The sequence below is a fragment of the Phodopus roborovskii genome, unplaced genomic scaffold, assembly GCF_943737965.1.
Source record: "Phodopus roborovskii unplaced genomic scaffold, PHOROB, whole genome shotgun sequence".
Taxonomy (NCBI): Eukaryota; Metazoa; Chordata; class Mammalia; order Rodentia; family Cricetidae; genus Phodopus; species Phodopus roborovskii.
In genome coordinates, this window is record NW_026126517.1 from 6,265,332 (window position 1) to 6,286,820 (window position 21,489).

General features: G+C 40.6%; 1 protein-coding gene across 1 annotated transcript in view; it reads right to left on the minus strand.

The window, feature by feature from the left end:
• Positions 1–539: 539 nt before the first annotated feature.
• LOC127231340 (beta-galactosidase-1-like protein 2) overlaps positions 540–21,489 on the minus strand; it is a 44,382-nt gene continuing 23,432 nt past the window's right edge. Inside the window, exons 13-19 of the mRNA XM_051196883.1 lie at positions 17,540–17,686; positions 3,462–3,530; positions 2,914–3,001; positions 2,061–2,148; positions 1,496–1,616; positions 753–869; positions 540–647 (exon numbers count right to left, since the gene is read on the minus strand). Of these exons, the coding sequence (XP_051052840.1) occupies positions 540–647; positions 753–869; positions 1,496–1,616; positions 2,061–2,148; positions 2,914–3,001; positions 3,462–3,530; positions 17,540–17,686 (738 nt within the window). The remainder of the gene's footprint in view (positions 648–752; positions 870–1,495; positions 1,617–2,060; positions 2,149–2,913; positions 3,002–3,461; positions 3,531–17,539; positions 17,687–21,489) is intronic.

The following is a 21,489-nucleotide window of genomic DNA, read 5'->3' on the forward strand; positions in this document are numbered from 1 at the left end:
AGCTTGCTCAGTAGGCCCATAAAGACTACTAAAGTGGGGCAAGTGGTTCTATATAAGGCTGTCTGGAGCTGGGGTGTGGCAAGGTGGCAGAGCATTTGCATGGCATACACAGAATCTCAGGCTTGATTGCTAGCCCTGGGTGTCAGAGGACAGATGATATCTGTCTCTTATGACCACAAAAGGTTCAAGGGAGGCTGGGTTCCCAAAAACTAACTGCCTAAAAGGGACAAATACAGACACTCTGCAACTTGGGTACAACATAAGTAATTGTTCCATGCATTCCTTACCTATGAAAACTGGTTAAAGGGCACTAAAAAGGGTACCTATGGCCTGAGAAAGAGCCATGGGGAGAAGGTTAATTTTAGGATGGAAGTGGATTGACTCACTGTGAGGCTTGAATCCTACAAACATGGTGGGAATGTCAGAAAGGGAAGCTGAGAGAGGCAGAATGAAGCAGATGGAGAGGGAGCCAGTTAAGTCATCTTAAAATGGGAGGGATGAATGGAGCCGTGATAAGCATAATAGAAAGTCCATCTATTTTATAAGTGCTCAGAAGCTGAAATGACCCTTTGGAATGTCATACCTAGTTCAGGCTTTTCACTGAAGTAAATCTTTTGGCTACCTTTCAACTCCTCAAACATCATGATCTGTACAAAGAAGAAAGTTAATCAGCCAGATGTTCAAGTTCTTCTGAAGCAGAAAGGAGTTCAAAGAAAGTGAACTAGGAAGCAGGAGACACTGAGAGAATTTACCTCATTAACACCAGGATGAAGCCAGGGGTGGGGAACATAGAGGGCTTCCTGGGGACCGATAGTCCAGTATCGTCCTAGGATTTGTCCATTGATGAAAATGACACCCTTTCCCCAGCCCTGAAAGAGACAGGGAAATTTCAGTAAAGACATATAGACCCCTATCCCAGTGACACACTAAACCTTAGCATAGATTGAGAAAAGATGGATTGATAACAACTAGAGCCAAATGTGGGAGGGTGCTCTCAAGTCAGTACTACTGCCCTGCCTTGGAGGTGGCTCAGCATCAAACCTAATTTCCTTTTTATTTTCTCAGGTCTGGCCCAAACCAGCAGAAAGTATGCTCACTTACAACCCAATTATCATCAAAACATAGTTCGAACTGTAGAATAGCAGGAATGGTAGCCACTGTGCTCTGGATGACATGCTTTACCATGGCATGTACCATGCCAGTGGTACAGATCTCTATATCTGAGCTTACGTGTGAGGGCTTACGGGTCACACTCACTAAACCCCTGTACAGAGCTTGCACCAGCCAGGCATACTGGCACATGCCTCTATTACAACTATTCATTTTCCTGCCCTATGCTAATGGCCCCCAAAGAAAGCCACCTTCAGGAGGACTAGGAAATGGCTGGGACTTGGGTCCCTGTCACAGTACAAGGTTCACATACAGGCGAGTTTTCCTGAAGGTTCTCTTTGAGCCAGGGGCTGGGGCACAAGAGCAGGAGAGAAACGGCACCAACCTTCACTTTTATATAGGTGCCCTGGGGAGGATCTCCAACTCTCAAGTGACTGAGGAAAAAGGCAGGGCCCAGAACATGGCCTGTCACTGTTTTCCAGGACTCAGGCAACTTAGGGAGTTTCCTAAGAGGGTATCAAGAGTCAATGAGAAGTTACACTTGTTTTCTAACATACCACCTGTGACCTCTTCTATGAACCCTGGCACCCCACTCCCACTGTGGTACCAGCTATGTCCTTGATATGCATCCTAAGTCAGGATTAATCAGTGAACAAGGGGACCATTGCTTCTCTGCTCCCAGACAGCTATGAAACTTGGCATCATTTCATTTGGTACTCTGGGTCTTAGCTTTTTTTTTTCCCATCTGAATACCAAAGGAGGTTTCATCTGGAGACCTCTGAGCATCAGTCTAGCTCTTTATTTACTGCTTTGTGGAATACTTTATCTTATTTTGTTTATCTGCAACTCTGACTGAACTCAGTGCCTCACATGTTCTGAGCAAAATACTCTGCCCCTGAGCTATAACTCCACCCTTGCCACTTTTGATCAGCTGAAGTTGAGGCACCTACGTTTGTATGAATGCATTTTTCATTTCCAGGCTGTAGATTGTAAATTTTCTTAGTGGAGTCTTGTTCAGATAAATGTCTCCAGTTAAACCTGTAGAACAGGAATGAAAGGGGATGTGAAGGAGGTGAGAAGGATATAGATATACACAGGCTGCAGTCAGGCCTCTCCCCACAGGAAGGTGCTTTCTTGGCCTCATCTGTCTGGAAGGTTTCTATAAACTTCAAAGATTTTCCCTTCTACTTGGTGGTACTAAGGATTGAACCACCAAGGCTCAATAGGTTTCAGGCATGCTAAGTAAGTATTCTACCAGTAAGATGCCTAAGCCCAATTCCTACACCAACATTATCCTCTGAAGTGTACACTCGTAGATAAGTCCTCACAGACTACTGTAACAGCACAAAAATTATAGCAACTGCTATAGATCTGACCAGCATAGGGCTTTTGGCTAGCTTGAATACTCAGGTTTGACAGAGAACTTATGGTTTTGTTTTATTTTTATTTTTAAAGTGTGTGGCATGGCTCTGCTCGGGAGTACTGGACCCAAGCAGAAGAACAAACATAAGTCCTGGTTTCCCGGAAATGAAGACATGATATCCCTAGAGAGGAATACTAGCTAGCTTTCTCCTGCTGGAACCATTTTCAAAACCACCACCAAAGCGAGTGGCAGTGTGATGACTCTGGCTAGGCAACCACAGAACCAAAAGTATCACAGTTTCTGTACAGAGGTGTCTCATAACAACAATAACAACAAAAGCTCTTTTCCAAACACAAACCTATTTCTAGCTGCCATTGGCTTGAGGAAGAGCAGTGGCATCTGATGCTATACTACCTCAGCCATCTTCTTCTAGAACCCACCTTTTCTCTCCTTGTTGATATCCTGCCCGGAACTGAGGCGGCCTTGGTTCTCCACCAGTATTCTCAGGCTCTGGCCTTTCTTGGAGGTCTATTTTAGGGAGACCAGAATAAGCTTCAATTGGCATTGCCCTTAGACCATCTAGGATTCCCTGGAGCTGGGACAGGAGATGAGCAGGTAGCTGACAGACCACAGGCCTCAGAACCTTATGGATCTCCAGCTATGGGACTGGCAAGCCCTGTACTCCAGCTTTTCTTCTCCCTTCCCAGGTAGAGTCACCTAAACATTTAAACAAGGACTCTCTTGGACTGGTGATGAAGGCAGTGCGCTCTGAGCAGTGAATATTCAAGGGAGGAGTGTGGTGTTCACTCAGAGAACATTCACCAGTACCTCCAAGATGTAGGTAAACCTCCCTGTGATTGCTGGATTCCTCTGCATGGAGCAGACCATGGGCACAGGAGTGTAAATTATCTATAATAAGGCCTCACTAATTCTTGAACCCAGGCCTAGCTGTAACCGGAATGTCTCATCCATGGACTGTGTTATATACATTTTTCACAATAAGTAGTTCATCGTTGTAATGATCCAGGACTCCTATGTAGTTGTTATCCAAAAACACCTGGCAAAGAAAGAAGAGATCACTGTTAGGGCCTCATAAGGAGAGAAAGGAAATGCAAAGAACAAGGCAAGAAGCAGAACGAACTCCATGTCTCCTAGAACTGCACAGACTCACAAGTTCACTAAGAACAGGTCATAGTTAAAGTAGAACCAAGAGAAGATGTGTGAAGTACAACCTGGGCTAGAGCTTTTAATGAAAACTGGACCCTGGATCAACTGGAGAGCAAGGAGGAACCTGCAGGAAACTAGAGGGGAAGGAAGGTAAGAATGGATATGCATTATCAAGGAAATGCTAGCAGAGGGGAGGAAAAGGAACCAAGGGACACAATGGTTCTATTTGTCTTAACCCCAGGGTAAGGTAAGAATCGAGGGGCTCAATTCTTCTAGATACTCCCAATTTGAGTCTAGACAGCATACTGCCAAATTCTGACTGGTTTCAGAGGTGATCTGCGTGTAAATCCATTTTTTCCTATCATCTACTTTGCTGGCAGTTTTGTTTTTTATTTTTTTTTGTTTGTTTTGTTTTGTTTTGTTTTGTTTTTGTCAACTTGAAAAACTACTGTCACCTGAGCAGAGGGAATGTCAATTGAGAAAATGTCTCACACATACTGGCCTGTAAGCAAGCCTGTGGGCAATCTTATTAATTAATGATTGGTGTGAGAGAGCTCAAGTCAATGTGGGTGATGTCACCTAGAGCCAGTGGTCCTGGGTTGTATAAAAAAGCAAGCAGAGTGATCTACAACCAGCAAGCCAGTTCTTGCCTCCAGATCCTTGCCTTGAGATCCTGTCGTGGCTTCCCAGAATGATGGGCTGTAACCTGCAAGCCAAATAAGCCCTTTCCTCCCCAAAGTTGTTTTGGGTCACGGTGTTTATGACAATAGCAAAACATGAATTAGTAGCTCTACTATATTGATCAAACACTAGATTAAACCACTCAGAGGACCCTACTCCGGCAAGACAGCATAAACATAATTTGCCTCCTAGATTAATTAATATAAATCACAAATGAAATTTGGTTAGAAAATGGTAACAATAAAAACCCTTAAACATCAGAAAGCAAAAGCATTCCCAATTTAAGATTACCAGAGTCCTATCTCTGCGGGTCCACTCTGAGTTCCTGCAGGCAAGATCCTTGACCCCCAAATCCGGGCCTCTGCTAAAGAAAGAGGCCTCAGCTGGAGAGTTCCAGTTTCCAGTGAGATCCGACTATTCTGCAAAACCTTCCCAAGTTCCAGCTCAGCCCTTGCCCTCTTCCCCAGCTATTGGCCAGAGGTGAGTCTGGGCCCAATCAGGGCTGCCTGTCACCTACAACCTCTCCGCTCCCCTCCCCTGCCCGAACTCCCTGGGTTGGCCCCTGATCCTGCTGCCCATGTCTCTGGTCCCCATCCAGAGCACCCTTGGAGCTCTGATACACCCCCACCCATCCCCACCGCGAGCTTACTCCCCTACCCTGTGCCCTACCCCACCCACGGTCCTGCTGCTCTGGTTGAGCACTGGGACAGAGGGTGGAGCCAACAATCCACCCTACTTCAGAGACTTCTTGGAGCAACTCTGAACAAAGGAGACCTGACTATCCACACAGGACCACCCGTAATTTCCACCTGCTTGGTCTCTGACCCCACCTCCAGTCCTCTGCTGGAGCCCCGGGCCCCTCCCAGAGATCCGCCAATCTCTGCGGGACCACTGTGAGTACCTGCTGGCATCTTCTTCTGGATCCTCATCCTTGACCCCATCCCTGGGTCTCTGTCTGTGGAGAAACCTCCTAGAGAGCTTGGACCACACAGAGCTACAGATATTGAATCACAGACCCACATAAGCTCACCAGGGAAGTACCATAGAGAGAGGGGGAGACCCCACCAACACCTACTGGAAGAAGCTATGGGAAGAAGGCAAAAAAAAAAAAAAACCAAAAAAAAAAAGAAAAGGAGAAAAAAACCAGAAGGGGGAGAAAATACAACAACAAGAAAGAAAAAAAAGAAAGAAGAGGAGGAGGAAGGGGAGGAAAAAAAAAAAAAAATCATAAAAATGATAGAGGCCCTCAAAGAAGATGTGAGAAAATCCCTTAAAGAAATGGAGAAAAAACAAACAAAAAAGTGGAAGAAATGAACAAATTCCTTAAGGAAAGTACAGAAAGCCAAGAAAAAACAATTAAGCAGGTGATGGAAACAGTTCAAGACTTGAAAACTGAAATAGAGAAAATAAAGGCAACAAAAACTGAAGGAATGCTGGAAATAGAAAAGCTGGGCAAAAAATCGGCAACTATGGACACAAGCATAACCAACAGAATTCAAGAGATGGAAGAGAGAATCTCAGGCGCAGAAGATAAACTAGAAGAAATAGATTCATCGACCAAAGAAAATCATAAATCCAACAAATCCTTAACACAAAACATCCAGGAAATGTGGGACACCATGAAAAGGCCAAACCTAAGAATAATAGGCATAGAGGAAGGTGAGGAAGCTCAGCTCAAAGGTGCCAAAAACATATTCAACAAAATCATCGAGGAAAACTTTCCAAATCTGAAGAAGGACATGCCCATGAAAGTACAAGAAGCATACCGAACCCCAAATAGGCTGGACCAAAGAAAAAAGTCCCCTCGACATATAATAATTAAAACAACTAGCATAAGGAATAAAGAAAGAATATTAAGAGCAGTGAAGGAAAAAGGACAGGTAACATATAAAGGCAGACCTATCAAAATTACACCTGACTTCTCCATGGAAACCCTCAAGGCCAGAAGGTCCTGGATAGATGTTCTAAAAGTGTTAAGAGAACACGGATGCGAGCCTAGGCTACTACTATATCCAGCAAAACTCTCAATCACTATAGATGGAGAGAACAAGATATTTAATGACAAAACCAGATTTTCCCAATACGTATTTACAAATCCAGCCCTACAGAAAGTATTAGAAGGAAAACTCCAACCCAAGGAAGGTAACTATGCCCACAAAAATGTAGGCAACAGATAATCCAACTACACTAGAAACCAAGGGTAAAGCAGAACTAATATATTCACAATACCACTGCCAACAACAAACCTAAATCAAACAAGCATCAACAATCAATGTCCTTACTCACCCTCAACATTAATGGTCTTAACTCACCTATAAAAAGACACAGGCTAACAGAATGGATACGAAGACAGAATCCATCCTTCTGCTGCATACAAGAAACACATCTAAGCTTCAAAGATAGACATTATCTCAGGGTAAAGGGTTGGGAAAAGATTTTCCAATCAAATGGAAATAAGAAGCATGCAGGCATAGCTATCCTAATATCTAACAAGTTAGACTTCAAAACAAAATTAGTCAAAAGAGATGAAGACGGTCATTTCATATTCATTGCAGGAGAAATCCATCAACACAAAGTCTCAGTTCTGAACATCTATGCCCCTAATACAAAGTCACCCACATTCATAAAAGAAACACTACTAAAACTCAAAGCTCATATAAAACCTCACACACTTATAGTGGGAGACTTCAATACACCACTCTCAACATTAGACAGGACCACAAATCAGAAACTCAACAAAGAAAGAAAAGAATTAACAGAAGTCATGTCTCAACTGGGGTTAACAGACATCTATAGGACATTTCATCCAAAGACAAAAGAATATACCTTCTTCTCTGCTCCACATGGAACCTTCTCTAAAATCGACCACATACTAGGTGACATAACAAACCTCAACAGCTACAAGAGAATAGGAATAGTTCCCTGTATCTTATCAGACCACCATGCTTTAAAATTGGAATTCAACAACAACACAAATAGCAGAAAACCTGCAAACTCATGGAAACTGAACAATGTGCAATTGCACCACTCCTAGGTCAAAGAAGAAATAAAGAAAGAAATTAAGGACTTTCTAATATTCAACGAGAATGAGGATACAACATACCCGAACTCATGGGACACCTTGAAAGCAGTGCTACGAGGGAAGTTCATTGCACAAAGTGCCAATATGAAGAAAATAGAGGATAGTCACATAAGAGAATTAACAGCACAACTGAAAGCCTTAGAACAGAGAGAAGCGAATTCACCCCGTAGGAGTAGACACCAGGAAATAATCAACTTGAGGGCTGAAATCAACAAAATAGAAACCAGAAAAACAATACAAAAAAATCAATGAACGAAGAGTTGGTTTTTTGAGAAAATCAAGATAGACAAACCTTTATCCAAATTAACGAAAAAGCACAGAGAGAACATGCAAATTAACAAAATCAGAAATGAAAAGGGGAACATAACAACAGACACAGAGGAAATCCAGACAATTTTCAGGTCATACTTTGAAAATCTGTATTCCACAAAAATTGAAAATTCAAAGGAAATGGACAAATTTCTGGATAACTATCACTTACCAAAATTAAATCAAGAACAGACAAACAACTTAAATAGACCTATAACCCGCAATGAAATAGAAGTAGTCATCGAAAGCCTTCCAACCAAAAAAAGTCCAGGGCCAGATGGATTCAGCGCAGAATTCTATCAGACATTCAAGGAAGAACTAATGCCACTACTCCTCAAACTGTTCCACAAGATAGAAACAGAAGGTTCATTGCCAAACTCTTTTTATGAGGCCACAATAATTTTGGTACCCAAGCCTCACAAAGACACAACTAAGAAAGAAAACTACAGACCAATATCCCTGATGAACATCGATGCAAAAATACTCAATAAAATACTGGCAAACCGAATTCAAGGATACATCAGAGAAATCATCCACCATGACCAAGTAGGCTTCATACCTGGAATACAGGGATGGTTTAACATACGAAAATATATCAACATGATCCACCATATAAACAAACAGAAAAAGAAAAACCATATGATTATCTCCCTAGATGCTGAAAAAGCCTTCGACAAAATTCAACGCCCTTTCATGATAAAGGTCTTGGAGAGGTCAGGGATAACAGGAACATACCTAAACATAATAAGAGCAATATACAGCAAACCAACTGCCAACATCAAACTGAATGGAGAGAAACTTAAGCCAATTCCTCTAAAATCAAGAACAAGAAAAGGCTGCCCTCTCTCTCCATATCTCTTCAATATCGTACTAGAAGTTTTATCTAATGCTATAAGACAACAAAAGGAGATCAAGGGGATCCAAATTGGAAAGGAAGAAGTCAAACTGTCTCTATTTGCAGATGGTATGATAGTTTACATAAGTGACCCAGAAAACTCTACCAGGGATCTCCTACAGCTGATAAACACCTTCAGCAAACTAGCAGGATACAAGATAAACTCAAAAAAATCAGTAGCCCTACTTTTTTCAGACGACAAAGAGACAGAGAAAGAAATCAGAGAAACATCACCCTTTACAATAGCCACAAGCAACATAAAGTATCTTGGTGTAACGTTTACCAAACAAGTAAAAGACCTATATAATAAGAACTTTGAGTCTTTAAAGAAAGAAATTAAAGAAGATACCAGAAAATGGAAAGATCTCCCATGCTCTTGGATAGGTAGGATAAACATAGTAAAAATGGCGATCTTGCCAAAAGCAATCTACAGATTCAATGCAATCCCCATTAAAATCCCACCACAATTCTTCACCGACCTTGAAAGGATAATAATCAACTTTATATGGAAAAACAAAAGACCCAGGATAGCCAAAACATCCCTATACAATAAAAGAACTTCAGGAAGCATCACCATTCCTGACTTTAAGCTCTACTACAGAGATATAGTTCTGAAAACAGCTTGGTATTGGCATAAAAATAGACAGGTAGACCAATGGAATTGAATTGAAACTCCTGATATTAACCCACACACCAATGAACACCTGATTTTCAACAAAACAGCTAAAATTATACAATGGGGCAAGGACAGCATCTTCAACAAATGGTGCTGGCACAATTGGATGAGGGTGTGTAAAGGACTGCAGATAGACCCATGTCTGTCGCCATGCACAAAACTCAAGTCCAAATGGATCAAAGACCTCAACATCAATCCAGCCACATTGAACCTCTTTGAAGAGAAAGTAGGAGGTACCCTTGAACAAATTGGTATAGGAGACCACTTCCTGAACATAACTCCAGGGGCACAGACACTGAGAGAAACAATTATTAAATGGGACCTCTTCAAACTTAGAAGCTTCTGTAAGGCAAAGGACACAGTGGACAAGACCAAACGGCAGCCCACAGACTGGGAAAAGATTTTCACCAATCCTATATCCGACAAAGGGCCGATCTCCAAAATATACAAAGAACTCAAGAAACTATTCAACAAAACACCAAATAACCCTATTTAAAAAATGGGGTACAGAACTGAAGAAAGAATTCTCAATAGAGGAAATCAAAAAAGCTGAAAGACACTTAAGAAAGTACTCAACATCCTTAGCTATCAGGGAAATGCAAATCAAAACAACTTTGAGATACCATCTTACCCCTGCCAGAATGGCTAAAATTAGAAACACCAATGATGACTTATGTTGGAGAGGATGTGGAGAAAGGGGAACACTCATCCACTGCTGGTGGGAGTGCAAACTCATACAGCCATTTTGGAGATCAGTATGGCGGTTCCTCAGGAAAATGGGAATTAGTTTACCACAGGACCCAGAAATCCCCCTCTTAGGCATATACCCAAAGGATTCACATCCATGCAACAAAGGCATCTGTTCAACTATGTTCATAGCAGCATTATTTGTAATAGCAAGAACCTGGAAGCAACCTAGATGCCCCTCAATTGAAGAATGGATAAAGAAGATGTGGCACATCTACACAATGGAATACTACTCTGCAGAAAAAAAACAATGGAAACTTGAAATTCGCAGGCAAGTGGATGGCACTTGAAGAAACCATCCTGAATGAGGTAATCCAGTCACAAAAAGAGGAACACAGTATGTAGTCACTCACAAATGGATTTTAGACCTAGATCAAAGGATACCAGCCTATAATTCACACCAGCAGAGGAACTAGGATACAAGGTGTATTCTAAGAGATTCATATAAAGTCCCTCACAGAACTGGGAAGGGACAAGTCCCCCCAGAGCTCAGGGGAAGTGAGGGATGGCAGCAAATGGGGAGAGAAGTAGGAGAAAATGAGGGGGAGGAAAGGAAAACATGAAAACATGTGCGACCAGGAAGATTGAGCCTGGTTAGGAATAGAAGACAGGAGAGAGAGAGAGAGAGAGAGAGAGAGAGAGAGAGAGAGAGAGAGAGAGGGAGAGAGAGAGAGAAAGAGAGAGAGAGAGAGAGAGAGAACATAAAAGAGGGAGCCAATATTGGTTTGAAGATAAAATTGAACACAAAGAAAAGTCTAGAGAACTACAAGTCTGCTGCCAACTAACAATTTGAGCTTCCGTGGAAAGGCTACCATAAATGTCCTTCCCAGATAGTGAGATCAACAACTAACTTATCCATGGAGCCCTCAACTAATGCCTGTTGGAAACAGGAACAAATACCCATACCTAAACACTGAGTCAAAGTAGAACCCAGATGCTGATGGAGAGGACAAGACCATGCGGCAGAAACACATACAGACAGCTTACCTGAACAAGGAGGAGCTAATGGGCCACTAGACTGATAGCTGGGAAGCCAGCATGGGACTGACTCAGCCCCCCCCCCCCGAATATGGGTCTCAGCCAGAAGGACTGAGCGTCTAAGGGACCTCAGACAGTGGAGCCAGTATATATCCCTGGTTCACAAAAGGACCTTGCGAACATATCCCCCATGGAGGGATAACTGCCTTAACCTAGAGACAGGAGAGAAGCCCTAGTCCCTACTTCACATGACCTGTCAGATCTACATGACCCCAACTGGATGGCATTCCCCTACATATGGAATTGGGGTTGAGGGATGGGAGGGGAGGGTGGTTAGAGTGCATGGAGAGGGCAGAGAGGGTAAAAGGGAGGGAAGGAGGGAGGGAGGGGAGGAGGGAAGGAGGGGAGGAGGGAGGGAGGGAGAGGGAACTGGGATCGACATGTAAAATAATAAATTAAATTTAAAAAAAAAATGATTTGACTCCAAAATTTCAGTTGAAGGACAAGTTACTGGGGAAAAGGATTTCTATTTTTGTTTCCTCAGAAAGTAAAAAAGATGTGGATTCCTTCCAAACTAATGTGGTTTGATCAAGCCAGACCGCCTGAAACAGAGTACCAGGTGATCCTACATCAAAAAAAGCGGCACAAAACACCCTGACAGACCACAGTCAGGATATCTGAATCTTCTTGGAATCCCCTTTGACAGTGCCCCTTACCAGCAGGAAGTAGTTTGGAAAGAACAACGCCCAAATTCCCAAATATTGTCTATAAATATTTGTTTTCATTTAAATGGACTTTGTTATATAAAATAAATTTAAAAAAAGATTACCAGAGTATAATTACAGAAGTTATATATTTTATGGTCATTTACCGAAAGCCAGCTATCTAAATGTCTTCCTGGAAAAAAGGATGCCTAGTATGAAGAGCACAAAGAAATGATCACAGTACACTCCAACAGCAGCCATGGTGCTGGGAGCACATTTCTGTGGAGGACTTCAGAAAGGAAGAACAGGCACAGCTGGGCTGCTTTGCAGACATGGGGAAGGGTGACTCTCAGAGTAAACTGGAGGTGGGCAGCAAGCAGCAGAGAAAGTATGTGGCAGATGTTTATCTTCAGCAGAACACTGGTGGCACTCGTAGGAGAGAAAGGTAGAAAGTGATGGAATGGCCTGAATCAGGATGACCAGCTGTGTATTTTCAAAAGAAGAGAATCAAGACTCCAACTGAGAAAGCAGTGGCCTGTATGTGAAAATAATGGCCAAGTACTACTGTACAGAAGGGCCAGGTGACAATAAGGAACAAATGCAAAATTAAAAACAAAACAAAACAAAAAAACTTCTGAACAGAGATTATATGTTGGAAGCTGTGAGACCATAAACTAATACAAGGCTGATTTAGCAAAACAATGCATGTACCCTGGGGAGGAAGTTTGAAAAGCCAATGGAACTTATATTAAGTACAGATAAATGTCTACCAAACTGTAAGAAAGATGTCTGCAGGAAAAAAAAAAGGGGAGGAAGAGGAAGAAGAGAAAAAGAAAGAAGAAAGAAAAAGGTGGAGGGGGAAAAGGAGAAGATCGGAGTCATAAAAAACACAAAGATATAAAAAACACAAAGATAGAAGTATAAGGTCAAGGCCTACAGAGATGACTCAGCGGTTAAGAGCACTGCCTGCTCTTCCAAAGGTCCTGAGTTCAATTCCCAGCAACCACATGATGGATCACAACCATCTGGTGCCCTCCTCTGGCCTGCAGGCATACATGCAGGCAGAATTCTGTACACATAATAAATAAATTTATTTAAAAAAAAAAAGAAGTATAAGTTCAAATCTGATGGTATCGAAGTACAGAATCTGATAGCAGTATATGGTCAAATCTAATCCCCACACTTAGGAGGCAGAGGCAGACAGGTCTCTCTGAGTTTGAGGCCAGCTAGGGATACAATGTTTAGACTCAATGTGAAAAACAAACAAAAGCCAGAAGTACAGATTGAGCATTTCATATTTGGGAGGTTTTCAGCATTCAGATTTCCACATACTTTAGAAATTAAGTCTATACAATTATATAGAGATTAGATAGATAGACAAATAGATAGATGGATAGATAGACAGACAGACAGATAGACAGGTCTTCTAGTACCAGAAGTTGTTATGTAGGCTGCTGGGGAAAAAGAGTCATCAACAGACTTACCCACCTGTGAACACTGTCAGATATAATGACCACTGTGGCAATATATGCCAATGAGTGCAATAACAGCATGAATGTTACGGTGGAAAACAATTACTTTCTGATTGGATTTAAGTCCTGCTCCACAGGAGAAAATGTACCAGGTATTGTCAATTTGATGAATAACCTATGGTTGAGGAGCTCATAGGTCCCAGGGGTGAACTATTATTCTGCTAAATGGACACAATATCTAATTCCATAGTTCACTACTCACAGAGGATAGTAGCTTTCAGCCCTCATCAGAGAAGTTTCTTCATGCAGTGGGCAGTGGTTAAGTGGAAACTCACTGATCAAAGTGCAGAGAACATGTATTTCTGGGGTACACAGGCACAAATGAGACATATCATTCCCCATCCAAAGCTCAGGGATCATTTCCAGAGAGGGGATGATAAGATTCTAAGGGCCAGTGGCAGGGGGTAGGGAGTAGACAAAAACATTGTCTTCTGGACATGTCAGAACTGCTATACTTATTAACTCACAGCAGTTGTGGCTGCCTACATAATACCTAAAGGAGACCAAGTCAGTCAATATTCTAACATGGGGACAGGAGAAGCTCAGTAACCCCAGTAGTAACTGAGGAGCTATTGACAGTTGATAGCTTCTGGGAAAGGGAAAGAAAGACACTTTTCTTTAAAGAGTTGATCCTAGTGGATCAACCATACCCCCAGTAGATTCCCTCATACTCAGTGGCAGCACAAATTAGACTCCATGGGTTTTTAAGAAGGAGGTGATAAGGAGGATGAGAATGAGGAGGATTTAGATCAGGAGAAGGGGGAGAAAAGGAAGAGGAGAAGGAAGAGAAAGAAAAAGACACAAAGATGGGAGGAAGAAGGAGTGGATCTGGGAGGAGTTAGTGGGAGGAGTGGGGGTAAATACCAAATACACTATATGAGAATTTCAAAGAATTGGTGAAATATTCTATCTTTTTAAAGTAGAGAAACCCTCTGAAATCCCCCCTTCTGTGTATGTGTGTGTGTGTGTTCATATGTTCCATGGAGTGCACATGCTCATGCATGTGTCTGTGGAGGCAGGAGGTTAACTTTGTGTATCCTCTATCACTCCTACCTTATTTTTTAAGTTGGGCTGTCTTCATTGAACCTGGAGCTAGCAGTTTCAGCTAGGTTGACTGGCTGGCCATTGAGCTCCTAGGATCTTCCTGCGCTGGTATGATAGACATGTGGGACCATGCCTGACTTTCTGTATAGGAGCTGGGAATCTGAGCTTAGGTCCTCACATTTCTGCAGGAAACACTTTACTCTCTGAATAATCTTCCCAGTCCCATCTGGAATTGTTTGAACATCACATTTTCACCAAGGATTTCAGATGGCGGACTAGGAATGCTCAACCTAAAGCCTTGGGAAAAGATGATGAAGAAAAGATGATGAGCAGGGAGCCTTTAGAATACTTGGAACAGCTCTTAACTTGGAGTGGGATGGAACCTTCAGCATCTGCACTGTGACTTCCCAGCTGTACTTGCTGTGAAAGGCTTTTAGGTTTCCTGAGGATTTCTTAGCTAGGTGCTTTAACACTTAAATGACAAGAGCCAACTTCTCATATGCTATATAAATATTAGGGATTAATAGGTGATTGACGTGGCTTTGGGACCAGGTTGGCAGGAAAAAACTGCTCATAACAAAATGGTGCCCAACATGGGCCCTAAGAACTTCCACTTAAAACTTGACAAAAACTTTAAAAGGGATTTTAGAAACAAAAGAACAGAGACAAGAGAGTCTTCTTGGTAGCAGCATTTTTCTCAGGTGTGCTCTACTTTGCTAGAGACAATCAATGACTCGTGCATCTCCTTTAAGGGAGGTTTCCTGACTCAGCATAAGCAGCAAACCCTGCTAACAATGGTGTGTACAAGAGCTGGCAGTGGCAGTGACCACATCTCCAAGCCAGTAGCATGCTGCTTGATGGCAGCATAGACCAAGGCAGTGAGCACAGATCTCACTGCTGGCTGTAAATGTAGCCCTGCCATCTTGGATAGACAAAGGCTAAAACAGCTGTGGCTTTCATTTTAGCAAGGATGTTGTTTAGCAGATAAAAGACTCGTAGCCAGTAAAAGATGAAGATTTACAATAAAGACAGATTCAGATAAAGAAAAACCTCTAAAGGTTTACAGTGTGTTTTAAAATATATGTAGGCTTGGGAGAGAAAAAGAAACAGGTTAACATGGTTTAAAAAAAAATAGAGAGTAGCTGGGTGTGGTGGCACACACCTTTAATTCCAGCACTTGCGAGGTAGAGGCAAGCAGATCTCTGTGATTTCAAAGCAAACCTAGTATACAAAGTTAATTCTGGGACAGGCAAAAGTTACACAGGGAAACCCTGTCTCAAAAAAATGAAAGTAAAAGAAATAGGGTAATAAAAAAAGGCATGTGAAGATGAAAAGCACACATAGAGTCTAGATGCTATATGCTATTGCATTGTCTTTGTATTGTCTGACTGCTGAGGAAATAGCAACAACTGTTAAAAGAAATGCTGCTGGATTAATCCAATTTATATATTTTAAAAATGCTTTGACTTCAAAATTTAACTCTAAGGACAGATTACTGGGGGAACGGATTTCTATTTTTGTTTTCACAGAAAATGAAAAGCTATGGATTCCTTCTAGACTAACATGATTTGATCAAGCAAGACCCCTTGAAGCAATGTCCCAGGTGATCCAACATTCAAAACAGCTGAGACAAGGCAGCTTTGTAGACCACTACAGCCAAGATTTCTGAGTCTTTTTAGGATCCGCAAGACAGTGCCTCCTACCAGCAGGAAGCAATTTGGAAAGAATGATGCCCAAATTCCCAAATAGTGTTTATAAATGTTTGTTTTCATTTAAATGGGGCTGATTATAAATGGTTAATGATAATAAATAAACTGTTTTTAAAGGTAAAAAGGGGATTATAGTATAGAAATGGAATATTTTGTTTTGGAATAGATTTTCATTTATTGATACAAATTTAAGGCCAATTTTGTGATATGTATATTTCTCCTCTTATTTAGGTACTGTGTTTATATAGCTCATTTAAGAATGTATTATTAAGAATATATTAAGAATATATAATTTAGTACAGATTATAGATAGTTACCTATAATAGTCAAAACTTTATGTTAGAATTTCTAGATAAAAGGAGATATATTTGAAATAGACAGATATTCTTCATACCTTTCAAAGACCTACAGAATATGGCATTAAAAATGGTTTAGGGTTTTTCTTAACAGTGAGGCACAACTACTTCATGGAAGAGTCTGCCAGACATTCTTCAGGACACAGAGAAAAGTGACTGACAAACTACCAACACAGTTGGGACAGTTTAAAGTTTCCTGCTTTGCTGAGGAGTCTGCCAGACACACTATGATCTATAGGCTAAAGATGGAACATTACAGAAGAACTTCAAGTGACTGAGCAGGTAAATTGTCTATGCCATTTCTAGAATTTATATACTATCCTTCTGTGGTCTTTGAGGGAGTTGAAGACAGATAATTGTGGTTATAGTTTTCCTTAGTTAGGATTAAGATAAGTTACATATAAGACTTTAGACTCACAAAGATAGGATAGATGATGGAATATTTTCTTTAAATCTTGCTAAATGTTTATGGACTAAATATTGTTAACTATAGTTCTTAGTTGACAATTGTTTTGTTATATATTTTACTGTGTTAAAGTTAAAACCCTTCTTTTTATTTTAGACAGAAAAGAGGAGATGATGGGAGTTGTCATTCTGTAAATATGTTTCTCTTATTGGTTACCAAATAAAGCCCTGCTGGCCAATAGGAAAGCAAGATAAGTGGGATTAGGAGACAAGGAGGATTCTGGGAGATGTAGTAGGGGAGATTCAAGATGTAGAGACTTGAAAGAGAAGAGGTCTGGACCTTCTGTCTGGTAAGATAAGACCCCATGTTTCCACTTAGATTAATAGAAATGGGTTAATATTTAAGACAGAGTTAGACAATAAAAAAAACACTATTAACAGGCCAACAGCTTTATATCTAATATGGCGTCTTTGTGTGTTATTTGGAGCTGATGTGGCTTTGGGACCAGGTTATCAGGAAAAACAACTCATAACAGGTGATAAATTATAGGAACTGCTGAAGCACCTCCAAGATTTAAGAATACTATCAGTGCCTGTAAAAGTCAGGCATGCATACCTAAGCATGTCTATGTATAAAAGATTTCACTAAAAAGACAGATGATAAGTATCAGAGATATTTTTCAGAAGGTCAAATGATTTGACTACCACTTACCATTCACCTCAACATCACAGGGTAATAGTAACCCAAAAGTGCCACTACAAACTACATATTGTTCCCTACCTGCCCTCGGTCTTGAATATGACCTTTTGAGGTGAGGAGGCCTCCTCTGACAATGGTAGTCTCATAAAGCGTGTACCCAAAGGACTGGCCATTCCCTTGGTTCAAAGGCAGCTGCTCCATGGAGATTGGCTTGCCAGACTTCATTGGCTGAGGCAGAGACAGAAGTGACAACCATGTTGAAAGGTCAAGCTAGATAAAAGAATCTCAGAAGTTGGCACCCATAGCCCACTTCTCCAGGGGGATGACCCCAACAGCCTTGCAAACATGGCTACTGAAAAGGTGTACACAATGATAATCATGCTTATGCATAGCACATAAACTATCTTTTTTGGTCTCTCAACCAATCCCACATTTCACTGTACATGCCAGCCAGTGAGTTATTATTATAATTTAGAAAAACAGCTGAAGTCAAGAAAAGCACAGACATTGTAGCATATGCATGTAATCCCAGAAGTTGGGGAGCAGAAACAGGGGATTTCTGGGCAAATGACTAGGAAGACTAGCCAGAACTGATGAGTTCCAAGTTCAGTGATGAGGCTCTGCCTCAATAAATAAATAAATAGACAAACAAATAAATAAATTTAAGCCAGCCAGGTCTACAGAGCTAGTGCCAAGACAGCCAGGGCTACACTACACAAAGAAAACTCTGTCTTGAAAAAAAATGAATAAATAAATGCATAAAATTTCAAAAACATAAAACTTAAAGAAGTACATATGATCAAGAAAAGCACATGACATTAACTTTGGACCTCCACATGCATTCTCACATATGTGCAAACCCACACATACAGGCACACATGCACACACTTATACACATACAACAGCAACAAAAGAACCAAGCAGCAAAGCAACCCATTGCACCTTTGGAAAACACTTGAGTTCATTTTCCTGATTAAAGAAAATGTTTGAGCTGCTTGGAGCCTCCTGAGGACTGGGGAATGCATGTAGGGGAGCCCTCCCTGGCAAACCAGCCTATCCAGAGTCTGCCAGCATCCTGGTCTCTCCTGCACTTGGGAGAGAAGTCCTGCCACCACCCACTGAAGAGGAGAGCCATTGGAGTATTGGATCCACTTGCACCCACTAGAAGAGAACCTTGTCTTGTACCCACCAGGAGAAGGGAAGAACCTACAGGTACACACTGGAGGAAGGGATGGGTAGAAGACAGTATAGGAACACAGTCAAAAACAGAAAGATCAATATGACACCCCCAGAGTATAGGGACTCCACAGCAGCAAGATGTGAACATCCTAACATAGATGAAGCAGAAGAGAATGACCCTAAAAACAACTTTATGATGATGATAGAGGCCCTCAAAGAGGTAATGAGAAAATCTCTCAAGGAAATGGAAGAAAAAACAAACAAACAAAATCAAGAAATAGAGGGAAAAGCTAACCAAAAATTGCAAGAAACGATTCAAAAAGTACAAGGTGTGAAAGCTGAAATAGAGACAAAAAAAAAAAAAAAAAAAAAAAAAAAAAAAAAACTAAAACAAAAACACAGTCTGAGGGAATGCTGAAAATAGGATGCAACCAACCAAATAAAATAGATGAAAAAGAGAATCTCAGGCTTTGAAGATACACTAGGAGAGACAGATTCATCAACTAAAGAAAAGCTAAAGACCAACAAATCCCTGACACAAAATATCCAGGAAAAGGCCAAACCTGAGAATAATAGGTATAAAAGAAGGTGAAGAAACCCAACTCAAAGGTGCAAAAAATATATTCAACAAAATCATAGAAGGAAATTTTCCCAACCTGAAGAAAAACATGCCAATGGAGGTACAAAAAGCTTACAGAACATCACAAAAAAGGTTCCCTCGCCACATAATAATCAAAACACAAAACATACAGAATAAAGAAAGACTATTAAGAGCAGCAAAGGAAAAAGGCCAAGTAACATATAAAGGTAAACATCAGAATTACACCTGACTTCTGCATGAATACTCTGAAGGTGAGAAGATCCTGGATATTCTACCAATACTAAGAGATCATGGATGCCCACCCAGACTACTATATCCAGCAAAGCTTTTAATCACCTTAGATGGAGAAACCAAGATATTCCACGACAAAACCAGATTAAAACAATACATATCCACTAATCCAGCTACACAAAGTTCTGGAAAACTTCAACCCAAGGAAGTCAACTACACCCACAAACACATAGGCAATAGCTAATCCCACATTACCAACATAAAGCATACAGCATAAAGAAAAATTAGGGGAAATCCAGACATAATAACACCACCAACAACAAATCCAAAACAAATAAGATTTAAAAATCAATGGCCATTAATATCCCTCAATATTAATGGCCTTAATGGGCCTATTAAAAAAAAAACAGAGGCTAACAGAGTAGCCTCTGCTGCATTAGAACACATCTCAAGTTCAAGGGAAGACATTACCTCAGAGTTAAGGATTGGGATAATATTTTCCAGTCAAATGGACCCAAGAAACAAACAGATATACCAATCTTAATACCTAATAAATTAAACTTTAAACTAAAATCAATCAAAAGAGATGAAGAAGGTAATTTCCTATTCATCACAGGAGAAATTCACCAAGATGAAGTCTCAATTATAAACATCTATGCCCCAAATACATAGGCAGCCACATTCATAAAAAAAAATACTAAAACTCAAATCACATATAAAACCTCACACACTTATAGTGGGAAATTTCAACACCAACACTATCAGGTCCATCAGACAGAAACTTAACAAAGAAACAAAGGAACTAACAGAAGTTATGACCCAAGTGGATTTAATAGACATTTATAGAACATTACATTCAAATGCAAAAGAATATTTCTCAGTGCCACACAGAACCTTCTCTAAAATCAACCACATACTTGGCAATATTAAAAAAAAAAAACCAATAGGTATGAGAAAATGGAATAACCGCTTGTATCTTATCATACCACCATGCTTTAAAGTTAGAATTCAACAACAGAACTTGCAGAAACCCTACAAACTTGTGGAAACTGCAGAATGTGCAATTGCTCCATTCCTGGGTCAAGGATGAAATAAAGAAAGAAAATAAACACTTCCTAGCATTCAATGAGAATGAAGACATTTGAAAGCAGTGCTAAAAGGAAAGTTCATAGCACTAACTGCCCACATGAAGAAAGTGGAGAATAGTCACACTAGAGAATTAACAGCACAACTGAAAGTTCTAGAACAAAAAGAAGCAAACTCACCCTGGAAGAGTAGACTCCAGGAAATAATCAATTTGAGGGATGAAATCTATAAAGTAGAAACTAGGAAAACAATACAAAGAATCAATGTAACAAAGAGTTGGTTCTTCAAGAAAGTGAACAAGATAGGTAAAACTTTATCCAAACTAACCAAAAAGCAGAGAGAAAACATGCAAATTAACAAACTCAGAAATGAAAAAGGGAGCATAATAGTGGACACAGAGGAAATTCAGAGAATCTTCAGGTCATACTTTGAAAACCTGTACTCCACAAAATTTGAAAATTCAATGGAAATGGGAAATTTTCTGGGTAGATATCACTTACCAAAATTAAAACAAAAACATATAAGCAATGTATATAGACCTATAAGCCCTAATGAAATAGAAGCAGTCAACAAAGTCTCCCAACCAAAAACAACCAAGGGCCAGATGGTTTCAGTGCAGAATTCTACCAGAAATTCAAAGAAGAGCTAATATCAATACTCCTCAAAGTGTTCCACATAATAGAAGCAGAGGGTTGATTACCAAACTCTTTTTATGAGACCACAATTACCTTGGTACCCAAGCCTGTGGTAGACTGATGCCCATTTTCCTGAAGAACCACCATACTGGTCTCCAAAATGGCTATACAAGTTTGCACTCCCACCAGCAGTGGAGGAGTGTTCACCATTCTCCACATCCTCTCCATCATAAGTTGGCATTGATGTTTCTAATTTTAGCCATTTTGGCAGGAGTAAGATGGTATCTCAGAGTTGTTTT